Consider the following 23,315-nt stretch of genomic DNA (forward strand, 5'->3'; position numbering starts at 1 on the left):
GCTTTACAATGTCGTTGATAACATAGCAACCATCTGTCTCGTTTGTCTGTGGCTCTTCTGTGCAGATCTGGAAGTGCTGCTGCAAGCAGAGGGCTGTATTTGTTCAGCCCTGTTCTGTTCAGATCAGTATGCAACACTTTTCAGATTCAGTTTTTATTGTACTGAAGTACAGTCAGCTTTGGTGCACAGCTCTTAACAGCCATGACGCTTGCTTTTTAGATTCGTTGGTTTCCCAGTTATCACAGTGGGACCATCTAGTGGATTTGTTGTGTATAACTGCAGGAAGCTGCTGCCATGTCTCTGTCAGGGAATGTGGTAAAACGGCCAGAGTGAAACAAACGTTGTTCAGTAATGCTTCACAGAGAGTACAATACTTCTTTTCATCAGGCAGTACAAAGAAGGCTCAGTTAGCTGCTTCTGGTTGTTTAAATTGCTTCGTTCAGTGCAGAGCAGGTTTTATTCATGAAGAACTGCAAACTGTTCTGAATAGTGCAAAAAAAAACAAAAAACAAAAACAAAAAACAATAGAGGAAAAGTTTCAATCTAAAAGCCTTAATATATATGCTGAAAGGAGCAGGTGTTATGTCATAAAGATGGTCCTATAATATTAAAAAATGTGTCGGCATTCAGTTTGTATCAACTAATCGTCTCATAATTCAGAATTTGCTATTATTACTACTTTTACATTGATATTTAAAATAATACAGATCATCATTTATAACATTATTTTACTTTGTTGCAAAGTTTTACACTTTCTCCTTTACATGGGCTGAACTTTGGTCAATATTTGTTTCTGAAATACTGTTTAAAAGTTATAATGAAAAGCATTTGTTTAAAATGTTAAGATTACTAAACAAAAGAGAAATTTTATCAATTCAAAAAACATTGTTCGTGTGTCACCTAAAAACTAGCTTGAATTTAAAAATAATTTTGTTGCTATTTCTGGTCATCATTTTGGAACTCCTTCAAAATGAGTAAACAAGTTGGATTAAATCTAGTTTTAAACTTTTAGATTTTTATTTGCAAGCATTAAAAAGCAGCATCTACAATTGATTTAATAATAATGAATTAATATCATGATAGTAAACACTTGTGGAATGCATTTACTATTCATTTCTTAAATTTGTTTTATGATTGCTTCAAACCTAAGCTGAAATATTAAAGGGATCATAACACCAATTTACAAAAAATAGCCAAATATTTTAATCAATTTAAAGAAAAAAAGTTTTTCTAGATTTTTCTTTCACACAATGTAGCTGCAACATACAGCATGTTCTAAGGGATAATTCATTTGCGCAATAATGCACTTTGAACTACATGCATATGATCAACGAGTGTGATTTTGTTCATAATTTATGACAAAAAAAACACAAGACATGTGAATTAATTGATAAAAAAAGCCACAAACGATGCCATTTAATGATTTATTGACATTAACTTTTTTTCCATCATGATTTGCTTGATACCAATAGTATTTACCATAAAGTATCATTTTTTTCATTTAAATTACATTAATGTTTTACTCACATACACATTTATTAGTTCATTTTCTTATTGCAATAAACAAGAGTAGCCAGAATGAGTCAGGTATTGCTACAATTCGCCATACAAACTCTTTACCCCTCTGACAATGAAGTTCAAAAATAACTTTGTTGGCAAGACATAATCACACTGTAGCCTCATCATCTCTCTCTCTCGGCTCTGAGAGAGAATGAGGGCAGAATAAGGCTAAGGCTGCAGAAGCCTAAACGTAGCTAACAGAGGTCCTGAAAATCTGATATTTACTTCCCAAATTTGAACAATGAGGATGAATCAACATTTTGAACTTATCAGTGGTGCTACGCAACTGACCAATCAAACGGATGCTTTGTTGAGGCTGGGTTATTGACCAATCTATTTTGATTAAACTCTTGGTTATTGATTGATTCACCACCAAACCCAAACATGATGGGACACTTTTATTTAATGGATTCAGGTTGCCTCTCATTGGGGTGTTGTTTGGGGTGGGGGAGTCAAAGGGCAAATCCCAGGACACACTAGAGTGGTACACGCCAAAAAGAAGGCAAGCACTAATTCTGGAAGAGTGTCTCACTCACTAAATGAACTCGGAAGATCACTTTTCACAACAGCATCAAACAGAAAAAAAAGAGCACAATGGTGGAAGCTGACACTAAGCCAGCTTTTTCTTTAAGTAATGGCATTGATAATGTTCCTCTGGGTTTTCACTTCGACACATTTCTCACAAACAAACAAACAAAATAATAATAATAATAATGCAACTCAGATAATCTAAATAAAAAAAACAACAACAAAAACGGCATCAACGTCATCTGGTTGTAGTCCCTTGGTTTCTGGTGATGTACCCTGTTCCCAAAGCAGAGAATCCCTCAATAAGAAGGCCCTTTAATATGAAGGGTCGGTCCCCGTGCCAAGCAGTTCCTCTGTACCTAATCTACCTACAGAGGACCTGAACTCCTCATGGAAGAAAAGAAAACTCTGTCAGCTGGCATGCTCCCAGTWTACACACGACTCCAGACAACAATGTCACAATGAAAACAAGTCACTTTGATAAAAATTGCTCATTGCATTGCAATATTCAGACGAAGGTAAGACATTAGAGCTCATTGCTTCTCCATGAAAGGGCACAGTGTACATCGTGTTCAAAAAAGGGGTGTTAGTTTCACACTGTCGAGCAAAACGAGTCAGCCGTTACTTGGTTAGCTTTGTGGCTCCCCACTGGTTATCAGTCTATGTAGCTTACTTATAAGAAGTGTACTGCCTTTCTTCGGTTCCCTTCATGAATGAGGTTATTAACATTTCCTACCTACAAAAATAGTTTTGATGTGTTTTGCTCATTTCTTTATTTTTGTTAAATGTGCGAAAAGAACACAAATCAACAGTCCAAACCAAAATAAGAACAAAGTGCTCACCAGTCTTTGCAAAGGAAAACAAATCATGGTGCRTTTCATGGCTTTCAGTTATAAGACAGGAAGTATCAATAGGTTGCCTCGAGCTGGGCGTCTCCGCTCTCCGCAGCTCCCCTTGGTTTCTGGCTCGGTTGTCACTCCGACTCAAGCTCATTTCTCAGAGTATGTTTGCTTTTCACCTTGCTCCCTTTCAGCTCTTCCCGCAACACACTTTCTCTAAAAACCGAGYACGAACAAACCTTTGGACATCAGCGAGGTGAAGAGTAGGAGGACTGCACAAGGAATGAAAGGGGTGGGGGGTCAACTCAGTGTTGTGAAAGCTCGTCCCTGAAAAAAATYCTCATTGCAAGGATGCATGCAGAAACAACACAAAATACATCAGAACATAGGGTCACGTTTCAGTCGCACCTGCTCACCTACGTGTTAACTCAGCCTGAGAACAAAGACCACGGGCGGAAATAYCGAAATTGCTCTCTCTAATGCAGTATTTCAAAATACCATAGCTGTTTTTCTCCATTGAACTCTGTCTAAGTGGAACATTAAAATCATGTATAAAACACAGCAGCACAGCACGTAACAATGTGTGACTTCTGGTGTCTACTTTCGCCTTTGCTGAGGTCTTTCTCTGACTGTTATGAAAGCTGGCAGATGTGCCCCRTAGCAGTTTTTGTTGGCATCTATTTTAAAACGCAGATTTGTTCAGAACTTAGTACGTCTGCATGCTGCCTGTGGTCAATCCATCCTGTGCCAGCCCTCCTCTCCCATCACCTCCCCAGGGAATGACAGAGGGGAGTGCAACCATCCTCACCACCCCCCGGATCAAAGCCCCCCACCCTTTTTTTTCTGAGCTCAAACAGACACGTTCGGATGTGAGTACCACCTGCCTGTCAGCAAAAGTCATGTTGCATCTAGCGAGGGCCTATAGCGCCACAAACTGAAGAGCTGCTGACTGCAGAGCGAGACGTATACAGTACTTTGGAGGCGGCCATGGCTACATGAGGTGCATACAGCAAAGACCAGTGGAAGCAGCTACCCTACTGACATAACATTATTGTCTTGTTTTTGTTCCTTATTTTAAGTTTTGTTGTTCTGAGGTGCATAGGATGAGAAGAACACGTTGAGCCGTGACAACAGGGGAACCTACCACCCCCACCCCACTCCCCAGAATAATTATGTAACACTATGCAAGGTTTGAAGTTTCTAGAAAGATCTGCATGTTTTTTTTTTTTTTTTTTTTTTTTTTTTTTTGTATACTGAGGTGACCACAATATGGCCAAAGTGCAAGGAAGGAACCGGGAAGAGATGAAAAATGTACAAGAGAGTCCAATGCATGATGAATTTTTCTTCTCTAATTCCATTTACTGATCCATCAAGTCTTTTGAAACAAAAGGTCGAGTGAATGGAGATTCTCAGGTAAAGGGAAAAAAAAGACACAATACTCCGTTACACCATTCCTTTCCTTTGCTATTCTATTGGTTTGATGTTAAAATTATTAGATTTATTTTTTGCCCCCCACTTATCAGTTGCTTTTCGCTGATCACTTTTGTAGCTTCACAGTGTGCTTTTTTTGGAGTAGAAGCTTCCTGACTGGCTGGAGAAACAGGACGATGCGTCAGTAAGGAGAGAAGAGGATTGGCCCGTGGGCAGTGCGGATTGGCCCAGGAGCAGGTCTCAGGATAGCGTGGCTGAGAGGCGGACCTTGCAAGAGGTGGTGAGGGTGCGGGTGGGGAGCGGGCGCCGCTGCACGCAGAGCCAGCGGGTTCGAGGTYGCTGCGGCCGCCATCGCTGCCGCAACGGCCAACGGGCTGGGCAAGAGCCCCGCACCCAGAGCTTTGGTGAGATCCTTGGAGAAGGTCAGAGAAGACTACAAACAGAAAGYGAAGAAAAAGAAGGAGAGCGTAAACAACGATTAGTTTTAAAAGGCTRAACAAATATGAAAATAGAAATTCATTTTTTTGTATCTTTGAGGAGGACACAGCCTAAGAAACAATAACTAGTACAGGTTTTTAGGATCAAATCATCTCAAAGGCCTCGCAGACCTCATGACTTAAAGTGTTTAATATTTATGTGCTCAGTGGGTCTCAGGTTGGTGAACAGTGTCACAGGAGCCAGAATTCGGTGGCGTAACTGGAAAGGTTACCGTCAGATCAGCTCCCCTGTGCTTCTTGTGTCGGCTGAGGAGGGGGTTAGGTTTTCCTGCCATGCCATCCCGATGTCTTCGACTTGATATGTGCTAAAAATAAGAAACAGAAAAGTCTAATTTTAACATTTTYTTCATTAGTTATGTTTATACTATAATTAATATAATCTCGTTACAAACYTATTAGACAAGGAAGGTCTAACTTCATTTATTCACAAGTAAAAATATTGCAGCCATGCAAAAACATCAGAATTGAGTCATTTTGTTTAATTGATAATATTTAAAACCTAACAATATTTAGATTCGGGGTCACAGTAACACTCTATACRTATGTTGATCTAAGTAAAACTTATTTTTCTAAAATTATTCATTGTATGGATTTAGTCCAATTCTTTTGACTTTAATAGTGGAAAAAGTAATGCAAGCAGATATTAAATTATTGTACTAGTTTACGTAAAGGCACAATAGAAATAGCATTTATTGTTTTATGATTGTCTTTGTCTGAATGCATGTAGATGCTTCAAAAATCCAATAACAGGCACAACCTAAAATTTGTTTTTAATCATTTAGCTTTGAGTTTAGTTATTTTTTTCTTCATTTTATTAATTTATTTTATMATTGTTTAACCATCACAGATCTCTTTTTCAAAGGAGGCCTGGGCCTGAAGGCAACCTGTTGTATATGTTTTTGTGGTGTGGGGGAAACCGGAGTACCTGGAGAAAACCCACACAAGCACCAGGAGAACATGCGAACTCCACACAAAAAAGACCCCAGGTCCAAACCAGGGATTGAACCACTGAGCTGTCAAGCTGCCATATGCAGTGTTTACTTTCAGGACATCTGTTTAAATAATGATTAACTATTTAGTATCTACCATTCAGACTTTGAAGAAACATCAAACAGAAACAATAAAAAACAATATTTCCTGCAATGCTAACTTACTCTAATCAAATGGAGTTGACAATCAATAAAAAACTTTCTTCAAAATTAAGCATTAAAAAAATCTTCGAACCTGTTTGAGTTGCAGTTCTGAGTTGACCCGCACGTTGCAGATCTCACAGTGGAAGGTTCGTTCCTGAGTGTTGGGGTCCACTGGCCCCCCTCCCTGCTCTCCACTAGGCTTTGGACCCAGACGAGGGTATGCCTTGATGGGGCCCAGCCCGCTCCGCGCCTCCAGGATAGTTTTGTGTTTAGTACCTGCGGACAGATAAAAACAAATCAGTTCATTAATGTTGTGAAGCAAGAGACATGGAAAAGAAAGAAGCAACACATTCAGTTAAATTACCATTTGTGGTATATTTGAAGTCATATTGCTTTCATCAATCTGGTGTTAAATGAGACTGGAGAGTATTAGTCTGCAGCTCACACCACAACTGCAGAAACTATGACAGTAGCGACACAACAGAGAACAACTTAAACAACCAAATGTTTCCTGCAGTAAATACCCATGAATTTGTAACAGAAGCAAAAAACTGTAGAGCTAAATTTGCACCACAAGAGAGCAGTCGTGAGACGGAGTTGTCATTTGAAAGATGAGCCCATAAAACCCACTTAMGTTGGTGCCATAGCAACTTATCCTTCATGTTTTGGTTGAACAAGCTCATAGACTGCACTGTAGGTTATGATGTCAACCACACATTTCAGTAAAATGACAGAGCTATGTCAGAAAATACTCGTTTGTCATAAATTATTTCACAACATTGTCAAATGATGTTTGAACTCTCAGTAGTTTGACACTCTGACTGATAATTATCTTCTCTTAGCATCAAAACAACTTAAAGCTGATTATTTTTTTACCCCAAGTTTTCTCTGATATTTGCAACACAAATCCCCCTAATGCATGAATAAAACAGACCGCATGGAAAAACACATACTACATTATAAAAAATGTTCCAGGAAAGGTTTTCAGTCAATAATCACACATTTTGCTTTTGGGTGCTAAAGTACTCCCTACTCTTATACTGCTTGGCCCATCCATTAGCTAAGAAAATCCTTCAATAGTCACTGAAATGACTTTGAAAGATGAATTCTCTAAAATCTCTTTGAACWCATCTTAGGTTACCAAAGATGACTAAATCAAGTGTGAACAGGGGACTGAAGGGGGATACGGAGGTGTCATAAAGGATAAAAAAGACAGAACTGTTAGGATTTATCTGTGGCCAAAGATGTGCTAACAGTTTTATTTTGGTTTGAATATTTATGATAGCTCTGCGCAAGTGTGACTCATCGTGTAAACAGCACACAAGTGGACAATTTATAATGGTGAAAAGAAAGAGGAAATGAGCTAACAGAAACCCAGAATCTTGAAATAACATTCTTTCTACATAGACGTTTTTWTTTTTTTTTGCATGTTTTTGGCAGCGGGTTTTCTGCCACGCACGCTTGTTCGAGCCTCGGTGTCTGCGTGACATATGCTCTTATTTTTAAACCCTGCAAACAGTTTTGATTTTGAGAGCGAGTGAGGGTAATTGTTTCCAGATTGCCTTCGGTGTCAAAYGTTTGAACTTTTCATTCTCCTGGCCTTGAACTTTGGACACGAGCAGTCGTATGTGACCCAAGACCACGCAGGGAAGTTAATGTGTGTGTGTTAGTAAATATTTACATGTTCATTCATATGCTGTTAGAAAGCTGTACAAACAAAAAAAATAATTAATTCTTGGTGACAGTGATCACACTGTTATTGTTTACCCAATAATAAGAGCCACTTGCTGGGTACTGTCATGTCTGGTTCATCACTGAAAACAAGCACAGACTGAATCAATCACTGTACTGTACGCTGTGACCTCCCATGTATTTTTTTTTTGTATTTTTGTATTTTTATATGTCTCACTCGTGTTCAGAGTAATGCATTGAAACTTTTGACTCAAACACTTCATGTTTTCTACATAATAGCCATGTTTTTGCTGACATTCTTGTTTGACTTCCCAATCCAGAAACTCARCCATCCAACTCATGAAAGATCTGCTGAAACATGTGGCAAATGACAATTAAGTTTGTTAGTCTGTGGTTTTGGGAGAAGATTACCACATTTAGTTTGTTTGTGTCAGAAAAGCTCAAGCTTGTGAATTATCAGGGTTTGAGTTTGCATGCAAAAAAAACCCAAAAGCTAAAGTGCTTTTGCATAGCTGCTCAAACCATGAAAGCAGTGCTTGGTTGATGTGAGACAGATCACTTATCTGCTGATCGGTGTTTTGTTTAGTGCCCCCTGGTGTCGCACTTTTAATCTGAGTCCTGTTTTGCTTTGTAAGAGAACAAATATCTTCATGGGTTGGCGTAATTTCGAAATGCATTTTAATCATAATCTTTTAAAAGTGTTTGTGTGTGTGGTTCTTGGCCAAATTCCCAAACACACAAAATTACGATACGGGTTTCACATATCCAACAGAAACAGGACGGTTTGAGTAAACAGAGAGAATTCCAACAAGGGATGAAAACATGTGGGAGAAATCTACAGAAACTTTATTCACACACGAACCGAGGAGGATTACCTCATAGGCAAACCCAAGTGGTTTGAGTTTATTTCTGGAAAGTATAGCTCACAGAGGACCCACCTTTGTTGTGGGCCTCTAGTTGTGACAGGGAGTTGACAGCCACCTTGCACAGCGAGCAGTACAGCAGCTTCTTGGCCTTGTCCTCCTCGGTCTCTGGGTGGGACGGGCTGCTGGAGGCCGAGGCTCCGGCGGCTCCTGAAACCTGCGGTCCAGATCCGGGCTGCTCTGGACTGATGGTGCTGCCGCAGCCTGGGGAGGAGGAGGTTGGGGGGACCAGAGAGGGAGTCGGGGTAGGAAGGAGAGGGCACACTGAGGGGACGGGGGAGTCCATGGGTGGGGTGGGTGGTGTTGGTAGTGACGGAAGGGGTCCTGGAGCTAATAAGGCCTCATTTAACTGTGACAGAGGCCGTGGTTCGTCTGGAAAAAAAGCATTACAGAAAGCACAAAAGAACAAAAAAAAAATTAATTAAACTGACTTTACAGAGCTAACATGCCACAAGTGAAACAGTAATTTGCTTTATTATTGCTTTAAATGTGCTAAACAGTCACACAAATTTCCCCTGGAGATACAGTTTTGTGAAACATAACCACATTGTTAACCACTCCCAGAACATGTGCTGCTTCACAGATCTGACAAAACAACAAACAGAACTTTTATTCACTGTGTTGTAGGACATAAAGAATTTGGTTTAAAAAAATCCTTTTAATCTAAGATAGTGGTTCAGGGAGGGAAAATGTATGGCCGCTGTGCATAAAGCATGCGGTTAATCTGTCTGCAGGCTTCATCTTTCATTGATGTGGTCTCATTGAATTAAAACGCCTCCAAGAGGGAGGAAATAGAAAACAGACACCACAGAGTGTTGTGACTCCTGCCAAAAGCACCTGTTGTTGTTGGCTGTGGAGTGAAACAGTAATGGCACCGGCTATGTCTTGGTTCATCTCAGGGGGTCCAAAAAATATCATTAATGTAACTTTATTCTGACTTTTCCCGATGCTCTTTATGTTTTCTACTTACTGAGTTTTCACCACATATGATGTCCATACATACTGTATGTTTCCAGACATGTGTTTCTGATCAGCCACTCCCATTCTGGTATTCACTAAATAGTGAGTGCTGAAAATGTTCACCCTAAATTTGGGTGGGATATTCTGACTCYCCATTAGCAGGGACTTGGAGGTCTTTATCCAAACTCCACACGACACAGCGCCTAAACTAGGCAGCAGAAAGCCTCACTGGATTAAAGTATTTTTAAAAATGCCATGTGGTATTTCTGGAAAGTAAATAAAGATTAATCCAAACAGCCTATCATTGCAAGAATTGTCATCTTATTTTTTTTATTTTACCCGACTGCCAATAGGTTACAGTACGTTTTTTTTCTTTCCACACTAAACTTGTGACATTTTGGATGGGTTACATCCTTGCATCATCTCTGGTGAAGATGCCATTGTAAATGCTTTCCATTTCACTCTCTTCCAAGATGAAACAGTATTTTTTTTATCCTTTAATTTTTGTATTTTAGAAGCTTCCAGCTGCTGAGCTGCTGGCTGCATAGAACATTTGCCAAACAGATGTGTTGATAAAAAAAGTAAAAAGGAATATTTTTTTCAGACTTTGTGGCATGAGGTAATCTGTGATCAAAGAGCAGTAGGACACACACTTCTTGGTGACTTCACTAATACAGAGAGCAACAAATGGTTTGGTTAAAAAACTGAGAAACCAAAAATGGTCTTCTAAATAATAATAAGAAAATCCCTAACCCTTGATGGCCATAAGTGTTTAACAGATTTTGCGTGAATTCCCTATGAAATAAGTTCAGTTTGAACATACGGCTGATATTAACAGGTTGGTAAAATGAACCACATGATAAAGGCTTTCCTGTATCCTCTAACATGGTCACAAACAAAGATCTATGGTTTTCTTGCTTAAGAAACTCCCTGTCAGAGTTATCRGACTCTCCCAAAACTCTAGATATTCTGTCTAATTAATCATTTACAAAGCAGCTAAGTGACCTTWCTCCCTCATGGCCAAACATAAGAAGTTATTATTAATGGGGAGAGGTCACAAAGGGGGGATAACTCAATCCAGATGCTTTACACTTGAGCCTAGTGAGTCTGTACGGCCTTTAATCCACTTCAGGAAATTAGAGCTACAGTATGTATAGAATCCAATCCTGGGTAAAAAGGTTTTGTTGACTAAACCAGCTGTTTTAATCAAAACTTTGTAAAACTAGGTAAAAACAAATAATTACTGGGTGCCCTCGTAAGTAAATGTTCCTCATTATGTGCAGATTGTAAATAATTTAATATAATGTGTTGCCAAAAGCAGAACAAAGCATTTTTGTTGTTATAATAAAGAARTTGAAAGTGCAGTTATTGTTGTAAAAAATGTGCAAGGAAAGAACATTAAGCAGTGAGGTAAATGTTTTGTTTACTTTACATTTTACAAGTTAGAAATAGAAATTAACAAGTTGCATTASTGTTTAAAGAACAAAATACACATACTGTAGACACAAAGCTATAATTAGACAGGAGAGTCTGGGTGTGTTTCTGCCACCAGTCCCACCATCATGGCCATTCTTAATGATTGAACAGCTTCGAAACCCAATGCTGATCCCACATTCATTATGCATTTGCTGCATTTTCTCCAACTGCTCTGTATTCAAACCCCGAGTCATGCATACACACACCTGCAAGTCATACAGCTCATGTTGTGTTAATCAGTTCTTGTTGTTTCAGGTTTCTTGAACAAACCACAAAACAAAAAAAAAAAAAAAAAAGAATTGGAAATTTAAAAAAAAAACCCTAAGACTATTAATAAATCCCGCATGAAAGACCATCAGTTCTGTGTAACTCTACACTGTCAGCTCCCTGACGTGCAACCCGAGTCATCACATGAAAGACATCTGTTTAACTGACCTTGGGTGTGTGCATGAGGCCTGGGAGTGTTTGTGTGGACTACAAAGTGCCATAATGTCAGAGTGGTTTTAACGTGGCCCTTCATTAAAGTGGGAGTGTCAGACTGTAGAAAGAGTTTTTTTTTTTAAGGACGGGGGGCAAGAAAAATCAGCCAAACTCCTTGTCCTCACTAGTTSAAATCCCTCACAAGGACCTCCTTTTTGGGGACAACAACCACAAACCCTTAGAGGGTCATAAAACTCACTCTGAGAATTATACAGCTGAAGAGGCAACAGGACTCATGCCATATCCTCTCTCAAATTCAGCCCTCAGCAAGGTCTCAATACAGTATGTCATGTTCATGGTTATCACATCTGATTGGATGTTTTGGTGTGYWAATAAAAAGTGATAGATCACAAAAATAAGGTCACAACACTCACAGTGGTCACTAGGTTTACGTTTGCATGTATCAGAACACTTCCAATTTAGAAAAAAAATGTTCAATGTCAGCAACAAATRCTGCTGTACTGAGTTTTGTTTCCTCTGTGGGAAATTCACGGCTCCATCCTTAGGTGTRACTGTATTGCTTGTCAACGTTTGTTAAAAAGTTGTGACCAACGCAGCGTTTCTTTGTTGTGATCATTCTAAGGACAAAATTTCCATACCGTATCCCAAACCACAGTGTCAGTCCCCAGACAATGCTGTCCCAGTTGAAGCAAAGCACAGCTGCGTGCTTCCAAAGATTTGTCCCACCACCGTTGAGTCGACGACCAAAACTCACACACCAACACACACACCAGCAAGCATGCTTGCTACAAAATCAGGAGGAGGCAAGGTTCCAGGGTCAAGAGAACAAGGCTTGGATGGAAAAAGGCATTCTTTCACATGTTTCTACTTTCAGATCTAAACTGTGGCAGACTGGTTTTGGTCCCTTGCACACTTGGAGGTTGTCTCAGGGACTCTTAGTAATGAGGTTTGATTTAGTATTGATGCCACGATCCGCTGTTAGGCAAAAGACCAAAAAGAACCGGGACTTTTACTTTTCTGGCACCAGTGAGAAGAAAGTACAAGAAATGCTGAGGCCTTTGTTCTTGCATGACTGCCTTAAAAAACTGTTTCTTTTCATCTGCAGTGTTTGCTTTGTGGTCTGCCATCAATAGGTTGAAAATGTCTGGTAAATATTCAGCGATAGGAACCTCTGTAAATGTCACCAAAAATGTTTCAGATGCATTCGTCGCCAAGTGTTTGATCCAAACACAAAGCGGTGGAGCTGAGGGAATGGAAACTTCTGTGTTGGGAGAGGAGAAGGGCACAATGTCCAGCCTTTGAGATATACCTTAAAATAAAAAGATACGCCAGACAGGAAGAGATGAAGTCAAATTAAGACAACAAGAACAAGCTAAGGATGTTCTGCTGAGGAATGAGATTGCAGTACCTCAGATCCCATTGAACAATTAACTTTCCAGCAGGGGATAATTTTCAAATATCAGATCAGCTGCTGTTGCTGTCCTTTCATTTGCCTGCTTGTACTACGGTTCTATCTTTTCTTTTGTTATCAGTCCACATTTCTAGTCATTACTGGCAGTTTTTAATCAATATTTGGAATGGCATTCTTAATGTTGTTGCACTCAAAATAGCTGTGACACTGAAGCTTAGTTTAATTTTGTGATTTAACTAACTTTCCACTTTATGGACAAGTCTTCCCTTGTTGGATTTAAAGAGACAGCATCAAAATGAGTTGATCTGCGACACACCTCTGAAAAGGAGGAGTTCAGACCAAAGCACTGCAGTTCCACTTTGTAAAGACCTCAACTGAATGAGCTAAATGAGAAAAAGAATGTTTTGAAAGCATGTCTCCTTTAAATAAATTTGTATTCATCAGGTGTTAAAAGTTGTTGTTTATAAAAGTTTGATTCAAATATGAATTTTCTGAAAGAAAAAGTCTGATTAAACCATATACACAGGCACTGATATCTGTAGTTTGTGCTGCTGCAGCTAAATCAGACCACACAGAGCACATTTTTCCTCTAAAACATGTTTCTCACTGAATCAGCTTTATTCTGCAAAGCCTCTGTGCTTAGAAGCCTTTGTTATTTTTGCATTTTTCCTTTTTTTTGAGCAAACTTTAATCCTCCAAACATCCTGAGTAGATTGAGATGTTTACTTCTGCATGAAGAGTCACAGAGTGACTTTATTAGTTTCTACTCTTGATAGTATTTCTTGTGTTTTCTTACCTGCTTTGCCAGGCTCACAGTCTGGGACTGTGCCAGGGGCTCCAGGTGGAGACGGAGACGAAGTGGGGGGTATGGTATGTGCCTTGTCTCCCTCCTGAGGACGACTCTTGGAGGTCTCGATGCCTTTAACTCTCCTAGCGTGGCGGTTCCCCTTGTAATGGGCCTCTGCCTGGCTCTGTGGAAAATCAGAAACTAAAAGTTAAGGTTTAAAATGTGAGTCGGTGCAGCAGGTAGACAACAGGTGGGACAAGATTCTCTGTCACATGTGAACATGAAACCATGCTTGTATGTTATTTAATCTACTCTGAAACCATGACAGACAGACAGCAGGTCTCAACTGGAGATACGGTAGATWACAAGGCAGACAGAGAAATGACAGAAATAAAAAAAACTATGTGTTGATGAAAATAATTGCAATTAATGGGAAACAAAAGCTGCACTAACTAGAACTAGAATTTTATATTTTACGTTAAATGAAGCAACGTGAACAGAAAGAAGAGGAGGAGAGTGTTCACTAAACAACAAAACTTTATACTTTGTTCAGAGGAATATATCAGAGATGATAGCAGGAAAATGTTGCAATATGGAGTAACCATTATGTTGCTAATTACATCTTATTGGCTTCCACACTAGATTTACATCTCTCTACGGAGCCACCGAGACRAGCAAATAGAATTAAAATTACTGAGTGGTACAAAATATCAGTAATGGACAACTGATTGCAGTCATTCTGAAAGTTATGTCTTACTCATTCAAACTATATATTTCATTTTACAACTGTGACAATTAAAGGCACAATGCATGCTTGTGTTCAAAGTGTTATTTACTTATTATAATTCTTTTTAGTGGTTAACTTCCAGCTGTAAGAACATTAACTGCAGGGGGCAGAAACATTCCAAAACAAATGGCTGACACAAAGAAATCACAATTTTGAGTTCAAAACAAGCAACCACACTCTAAAAAACAGATGTTGGATTTACTTAACTATGTTATGTCAACTGGTTTCACTTAACTGAGTTGAGTATATTCAAAGCAACATACTCATGTTCTTTGGTTAGAAATTGGGTATATCGCTTTGGATTTACTCAACCAGTTGACATAACATGGTTAAGTAAATCCAACATTTAATTTCTTACATTTTAAATTAAAAGGAACAAGTGGTTTAACACTGCCCATACAGTCCTGAAATGATTTAAACAGTCTGGTGAGACCTTAAAACTACAGGAAAAAACACAAGAAATGATGTCACAATATAAAATATCTTCTCCCTCAGGGCAGCAACATCTAAACCTCAGTCAACCTCAACAAAAAAAAMCTCATTTGTAAAAACTTGGACACTTTAGATGACAAAAAAAAAAACGATGAAACTGATGTTCAGGGTGATGCATCTTGGGGTGCCATGATATTCAAGCATGGCCTAAGATCCTTGGTCAACCTTGGAAAAAGTGTCACAGGCAGAGAAAGAGGTGAAAGTAATGAAAATCAAAGAAAATGTTGGTTCTAACTTAGACTGTAAAATGTGCACTCAGGAGAAATTCACACAGACTACAGGAGCAGAAAGAAGAGCAGAAGCGTTGCAGGAGCTATAGTTCACAATCAAATGATGACTTTAAGGACACTCTGAAACCTTTTCTCAGATTTAACAATGGTGATGCCTCTGAAGGGCCAATGTGACAGTTAGTGACTTTAAAGTTCCCTTTATGGGAAGATACAGTTCAACAGATTAGACAAAGGCACAAAGTTGACCTCGCTAAGACAACAAAAAATATATCAGCACCTTATTCAAACAATCAGAAACGTACAACAAAAAGAAACTGATAACCACTATTAAAAACTATAAGAACTGGTCAGGTTTTTTTTAGGAACACATCATCCTACATACATTCTATAGCACTAAAATAAAGCTTAGATCATTTACAGGAGCTCATAAGCGTAATCTCTTGATGACAGCTTAGGTACCAGCTAATATGTTTGCTCAGTCATTTGCCTGAAGATTATATGTACATTTGAGCAGACTGTCTTTATCCCCCGTGTTTCTGTGCAGAGGTATGTGAGTCAGGGTCAACTGGAAGGAGAAGATGCCACGTTGCTGTGCAGATTTATAGCCTCCAGTTCCACTTCACAATTCGGTGACTGTACAACAAACATCCGGTCACGGGTACACAAACCCCTCCTTATACAGCAGTTCACAAGGGAAGTTTGTGTAAACCTGTCCTCGCTCTAACATCATTTTGTCATATACCAAACTCAAGAAGTGTGTGTGTGTGTGTGTGTGTGTGTGTGTGTGTGTGTGTGTGTGTGTGTGTTGTTTGTTTAAATGTCTACAGTGACTTTGCCTTGATGAGCAGCTGACAGCTGCCCTGAGAGCTCAGACATTTTGACTGACAGGTACAACATCTCACTGATCACAGGCTCAAATGTGGAGATAGCCTGGCTTGGCAAAGCTGGCAGGGGGGTGATGAGGGCTGTTACTGAGCTTTGTTGTTTATCTAGGCTTTGTGCGAGTGTTTGGTGGCATTCAGCACAAGAGCTGGCACGAGGAACCTTAAAAGCACTGCAGCACGTTGACGGGTCACCTGTTCCTTAWAAATAATGGATAACTGTCAAAGGGATCCTAAGAAGCTGCTCCAGCAAAGCCTGGGGATTAGGGTGAAGAGATGAAGAAAGGTAGAGCATAGCAAAGTGGCCACATATGTTCTCATAACCCTCTTCCACAAAGTCAAAGTGAGCAGCTGCTGAGCATCTGAGTATGAGGTGGGTTGAAAATGAGGGGGAAAGATGAAAAACGACATGGTGTCTAAAGACATATTTGCAAAGAAGCTGCACTAAAAACAGGAATTATGTATAAGAGAGAAAAATCCCAGAGAGAGGAAAAGCTGCATCGCACCAGTCTGTGATGCTTCTGTTAAGGGTTTAAACTGAACAAAGATACTTGAGAGGAAAGGCTAGATTGGTGCTTTACAGAGACTGGGAGGATGAAGAAGGAAGCAACAGACASGCATGGAGCGGGGAGAAAAGAGGAGAGCGGTGAGGATACAAGGACAAAAATAAGCGATGTRTATCAGCCTCTTCCTGCTGCAGCAGCCGTGACGTCAGGCGATGCAGCTCCACAGAGACTGTGATGTCATTATTGCAGCATGCCACCAAGGTTATTCTGCATAACCCAGCGTTTAGCACCTCATGCCTCCACACAGAGTGTGGACAGAGGGACGCAGAACCCTCCCCACCTCATCTTCTGCTCCTGCCCTTCCCCTCTGTGTCCCCTCCTTATGTGTTTCCCAAGATGCATTGGGGCTGTCAGAGCCAGACACTAATCTATGCCCTTGACGAATGCATCTTATAATAAGTAGTGGCAGGCAATTTTAGGCATTTCCACACTGTAAATAATGCAGTGTGAGAGAGGGTGGGGGGAAATAGAAGGAAGGAAACTCTGCTGGGGAAAAGGCAATCCAAAAAAAAAAGAAAAAAAGGGAAAAACACAGTAAGAAAAAGTAAATGRGTTAAATGAAGATGGGTAAAAAGCTATGAAATGAGGGTAGAGGCTTTTTGATCGAAGCAACCCAGTTAACCACAAGATGCCAAAAAGACCAAATGCTGACATTTTAAGGACATGGTCTGATCTCATTTTAATGAGGAATAAAATAGGAATAAAATAATAAAATTAGTTCTCAAAGTGTATAAACTACCCTTTTCTCATTCATTGACATTTTCATCTATGTAAAAGAAAACAGTGTGGACGGAGGGTCGATTTGGGACAGTACGGATGAGGACTGTTTTTTTTTTTCCCAGCTGAACCAGACGAGGGAAAAACAGACATTTTGCTGATGTGTTCTTTTTATTCTGTACGCTGGAAATGACAGTGACAGTGACACAGAGTTGGTGCAGTCCTCCACAACATAAACTGGAATCTTTCAGGAAGTGAATGTGCAAGTTATCCATCAGAAAGAGAGAGAGAGAGAGAGAGAGAGAGAGAGAGAGAGAGAGACAGAGAGAGACTAAAGGCTCATAAATATTCAGTATTTATGCTTATCTACAGAATATTGAGTTCTACAAATGTGAAAGTCATAAACTGAGTGATTAGGTTACACCGTTCTTCAGCTAGGCAAGCATTGCAGCTAAAATGTTTTTTTCTTCTTCTTTTTCTCTGAACCATGAAACSAGGTGCAATGTTCTCTTAACACAAAGAGAGAAACCTCACTTGTAAAAAATTAGGAACTAAAAAGGTCAAAGTTATGGTTCCAGCAGGGCAAACTACTTTTCACACATTGACTGAGACACTTTTTTTAATCTCTCCACTTTTTCCCACCTAATTTTTCACACTTTAACAGAATTACGAGCTGGCTCAATAGACTGAGAAGTTTTTTGTTGTTGTTTCGTTTAAAATAAAACTTTTTTTCACCTAGAGAAACATTTCACCGCTGAACGATGGGAAAACTTGGAGCCTTGTTTGTGTGGTTGCTATACTGATTTTAAAGAATTACGTACATGATCTCACATCATTGATAATCCCCTCCTTTCTATGGATTATATTCACACGTTCTTGCAAAGTCCATAGTCAGGCCTTGAGTCAGATATTGACAAAAATATCTCTAATTGTCATCTACGTAGTTACTGAGATAACCCATCAATATATGGTGGGGTGGTGTTTATAGGTCTTTTGGAGATTCTTAAAGATTTCAAGGCAGTTAGATAGACGATAATGTAAAGTCAAAATTATTTTGACACAGCATTTTCACAACAACTGAAGGTAATATAGTTACTTGATTGTGGAATATGTGTCTGGGGGACAAAACACAATACCCTTCTATTAAGTGTCAATTACATCAGTCTAAAGTCACTTTTCCCTGAGCTGAACAGTCTTGTGTAATGTACAAACAGGATATTTCATCAGTAAAACAATCCTCATAAATGTTATCATTAATGCACCATTTCCCACAAAATGTCAAATATTTCAAGTAGTGAATAATTTCATCAATATTTCTTTTTTTTTTCTTTTCCAGCAGTGCAGCTGAATTAAACAGACCGGTACTTGATCGATAGTTGTGGGTCTCAAAGTATTTCATATATAAACATGTTTAACAGTTTCCTGTTGCCAGTGGGAAAAAAACAAAGAAGCAAACTCTACAAAGAAGATTACAGCCTTGCTCTCCCTGACCACACAGAAACCATGATTGCAGATCTGCAGTGTATATATAGCATTGGTCCACTCCTTAATGTTGTGTATTGTGGATGGTTGTACAGCCGGGTCCTCAATTCTGAAACGGGACTAAGTCCCACCCAAATTATACTTTGCACACATGACATTTAGCACTTGAACTCTCATGTGTCCGTCCTGTTTGTCTGGAGAAGAGTTTTTGCTTCATCACGCGTGAACAGACAGAAAATGTATGGATGACTTTCTGCAACTTTTAAAGAAACAAATTATAAATTGTTAAATTTAACTGTAAAATTGTTCTCATACAGACACGTTTGTGTTGAGTGTCCCAACATGTGAGATCCTAAAGTCACACTTATTATTGTTTATGCTGCAGCGCGTTTAGCTGCTGTAATTGTTACTTCCACTGACTCTAAAACCRTTCTGAAATAAATTCCAGTGGGGTCGAAAGAGCCAAAACACGGAGCAGCGGAATGCACAACATCCTCTGTGTCACTAGCTGCTTTTGGGAGAGCAAACCAGAACAGAGGGGGCTCTTCATTAAATTCCACAGGGGGAAATGTGGAGAAAACAACATGATACTGTGATGAAAAAATGTAACCTTTTTTTAAATAAGGCTTTATGTACAGTAAAAGTAAAAATGAGCTAAAAAATGTCTTTTTCCAGCTTTTAAAATTAATAATAAAACACTATCAAGTGGAAAACATCTAAATTAATTTAAYAAAAACTAAGAATWTGTGCAGAGACAGTATATGACAAATCAAGCTTATCTCATGTTTTTTTTTTTTTTTTTTTTTAAATCTCATGTTTTTTTTGTAGTTTGTAGAATCACAAGTGGTTATAACTTGAAACAATGTTGAAGTAATATTTTTGAAAGCAAAAATGATTCAAGTTTGCACACGTAATCAACCCCATTTTCCTCAAAGGGTTTCACTCTATGCGATCTGATTCATAACCAATAAGAAATGCACCTTGTTTCTGCCACTTTTAAAAATGAACTTAGACGTCTTTCACATCTCCACAGCWGAATGCTATCTGATTAGCGAGCTAGCAGCAAGAGGTGCAGTGGCTGCATCCAAAGTTGAGGGGGCTGTGGTGGCGTATTTGGGGTGGGAGATTTAAAACTCAGCAATTATTTAGTAAAGTTTTGTCTGTAACTAAACGTATTGCTGAGAGAGGTTTGCACTCTCACATGTATAAATATAGGTGTATTTGTTCCACTTGCTCAATGGATCGAGTGTCTCTGTTAACAGTTACCTCAGAATTGACTCCACAAGATTTTTGACATAGAGAGAAGTTCATGGTTAACTCCAGGACTTCTGAATTGATCTGTTCTTGTGGCTACCAAACAAGCCCAGATCATGAGCCCTCCACCACTGAGCCCTGCAACACCTGAGATTCTTGTGCTATCATGCTGTGTTTGGTCGTCACCACACATGGTGTTGTGCACTGTGGCCCAACAGAAATCTTCTGGYTCGTTCAAATCCAAACCTCAAAACATGGAACCATGTCCTTTTGGGATAGAATAAGGTTTTTCCTGGCAAACCCTCTGAACCGCCATGCATTTWAACAACAGACATGCTAACTGAGGCCTGTATAGTGTCTCAGACGTGGGTCTTGGGTTACACAATATCCCTTGTTGCACAACATAACCTTTGGCTGAACATGCTGGGATGTTGTCTTGGATGGAAATTCTCTTATTTCTACTTGTGAATAATTGTTTATTTTACCCAGGAAAATCCCATTGAGATCCCGGATCTGTTTTGCAAGAGATGCGTGGGCCTGAAGGCAGCCTAACATGCATGTTTTTGGACCAGGATAAAAACCCACGCAGGCATGAGGAGCACATGCAAACTCTTCACAGAAAGACTCCAGGTCCAAACCAACATTATTTAATATGTTCAGTATAATACCATATTTTCAWTATGTTTAACAATAGAATAATAGACTCTAAATTGGGAACATGTAGTTGTTTTATTAACAATAATGATGTCTTTTTTTTGGGCCACACAAGCAAAGTCCAAAACCTGATAACAAGGAGTGATAAAGATCCCAATCTTATATTTTACTACAATTAATAAGATGAGAAGATGATTTTATGTGTGGTGTATGCTTGATTGTCTCTACCTCTGAGTTGAAGCGAATCTGGCAGACGTTACAAGAGATAATCGGCCGCTTTGTCTTGACCAGTGGAACTCCGAAGGTGTGGTTGATCACAGCCTTCTGCACCGGGTCCATCTGAGAAAAAGATAAAAAAAAAAAAACAGTAAGAAAAACGAGAGCTAGCATAAATAATCTGAAAGTCTGTGCTTGGAAGAAGTCTAACACTAAGCCTTAAATTCTACATAAGCACATGGAGGGTGCATTAAAAATGCGCAGACGAGACAGTTTGCAGCATCTTTCTGCTGTTTACTGAACGCCTGAGTTTGTGTTCAGCAGCAGTGTTGACAGCACGTTGCTACAACTCTGGCTTAGACGTCTTATTCTCTGATCCTGACCGAGATGTGGCATCACTCGGTCCCTACGGTAATTGTTTCAGCTGGGATGTCAGTCATCTGCCGGGTGTTAAGTACATTGTATAATTTTAACTAATTCACTTAGCAGCTCATCCAACGTGTCAATGTTTAATCCCCTCCCCCCCCACACAAATCTGTCCCAGACAAAAAAACACCCTGCCTGCATTGATCTAAAAGGGTTCCTTTCCAATTATTTATCTAGCTCTGAAGCTCAATTTATCCAGCAATCACTGTCAGTTGACCTTAGCATTAGTCTGGAGTCAGTGGCTGGAGTTGATTCTCACCACAGACAACTGTCTGGAAAATGTCTGCAGCCAAAGCAAGTAACTTTTTAAAAATAACTATCTGGGGTGTGCAGAAATAATACAAGTTAAAGACTTAGCATTCCTTAAAGATGTGTATGTCACCCAATGCATTTCATGTCAAAGTTTTGACTAAATGAGATGTTGCTGTAGCTGTTTTGTCTGACGCCATGTTGTGARATATCATGCTTAGATAAYGTGCTGYGACTGACGCTCAGCTATGACCAMCTTAAATTTTAGCTCAATATCTGTAACACTAAAACATCCACATCTGCCTCCAACCTCATTTACCCCATGGTGGGCCCTTGAGCAAGGCTTTTAAAGCCCCCCACAGCTGCTCGGCAACTTTAGATGGCAGCTCTCTGCTTCACACATGTGGGTTGTGGTAACTCGGTGGTTGGTGGTTGTGTCAGCGAGGGCATCCTGWGTGAGTAAAACTTTAATATTTAATCAGTTGTAGATGCAAYCTGTCCAGTGGTTCMTATGATATTTTCTACCAGACAAACAAWGCTGACTATAATGGTTATGGCTAAAATTTTAAGAAAATCTTCACGCAATAGTGAATCCATCTTGAATAGATGAAAAGTTAAACACCTGTATAGGTACATCRTTTGGATATTTTCTCAAAGGTTTACTAATGTCTGTACAGTGATACATAYAATATTTTGCCAATAGACGCACAGACATGCAAATGTTTCGACCTGTCTTTTGAGTTTCAGTGACAGGCTGAGATTGCTGGTCTCAAACAGAGGTCTTCAACTATGGGGGGAGGTACTGTAATGGGTCGCAAAATTTAAATAAAATATACATTTATACATTTTTTTTCAAAGTTAAGATTTTGGRGGAGGGGGTATTATGCAAAATTAACTTTTTTGAGCTTTATATCAGGTCATTCATACACCAAAATCCTGCTTTGACTCATTCATGCATGTTTGAAAAATTATTGAATCTCTTGTGCTTGCTGGTAAAAAGCTCCGCCTATTTGTACAAAGCTCCTCCCTGGAGCTTAGTTGACAGCCGAGCCCTCATCCGACAAAGCACTCCTTCCCTGAAGCAATATTGTGAAAATGTGCAGAAGTGGGAGTGTCTGAAACAGTAGGAGGTTCCTAAAGAGATAGAGGCCATTTTCAAGGCTTTTAGTCATGCTATGATGCAAAGTCAAATTTATTGATGTATACAACATTTTCATTACAACTGAAGGTAAAACAGTTTTTGATTGTAGTATAGAATTGAACCATGTGTCTGGAAAATCCATAATACCGCCCCCCCACTTATATACACATGACCATGAATCCAACATGTGGCAAATTGACAAACTGAGACATTCAACGATGTATTTCAGTCAGAAATGCACACATTCAATGAGAACACCAGCTTCACTCAGCCTGACAATCCATGAATTCTTCACACAAATTGGCCTATTAGTGCTGTAATTGTTTGCAATATCTCTGCAACACTGCAGCTCCTAATGATAACAATCAACTGATGTCTATATGGGTCCTTGCTTTGTCTCTCTATCAGTTTGGGGGTCCCAGACTGAAAAGCGTTGAAGACCCCCTGGTCTAAAGAAACAAACGGCTTTGATTATTGGTGTTCTAAATACAGAAAGTCATGAGAAAATTATTCCAGAAGGTTCTCTGAGCCTAAAGCAAGTC

At 39.3% G+C, this 23,315-nt stretch overlaps 1 protein-coding gene across 3 annotated transcripts in view; it reads right to left on the reverse strand.

The window, feature by feature from the left end:
* Positions 1-1,410: 1,410 nt before the first annotated feature.
* The window catches only part of znf385a (zinc finger protein 385A), a 75,288-nt gene continuing 53,383 nt past the window's right edge, over positions 1,411-23,315 (reverse strand). For all 3 annotated transcript variants that reach the window (XM_014019053.1, XM_014019061.1, XM_014019068.1), the window contains 6 exons: positions 20,970-21,080; positions 13,688-13,862; positions 8,619-8,975; positions 6,080-6,264; positions 5,068-5,160; positions 1,411-4,791 (listed from right to left, as the gene is read on the reverse strand). In XM_014019053.1, coding sequence (XP_013874507.1) covers positions 4,540-4,791; positions 5,068-5,160; positions 6,080-6,264; positions 8,619-8,975; positions 13,688-13,862; positions 20,970-21,080 — 1,173 coding nt within the window. In that variant the 3' untranslated portion in view covers positions 1,411-4,539. The remainder of the gene's footprint in view (positions 4,792-5,067; positions 5,161-6,079; positions 6,265-8,618; positions 8,976-13,687; positions 13,863-20,969; positions 21,081-23,315) is intronic.

This window comes from Austrofundulus limnaeus, unplaced genomic scaffold (assembly GCF_001266775.1).
Source record: "Austrofundulus limnaeus strain Quisiro unplaced genomic scaffold, Austrofundulus_limnaeus-1.0 Scaffold3, whole genome shotgun sequence".
NCBI lineage: Eukaryota > Metazoa > Chordata > Actinopteri > Cyprinodontiformes > Rivulidae > Austrofundulus > Austrofundulus limnaeus.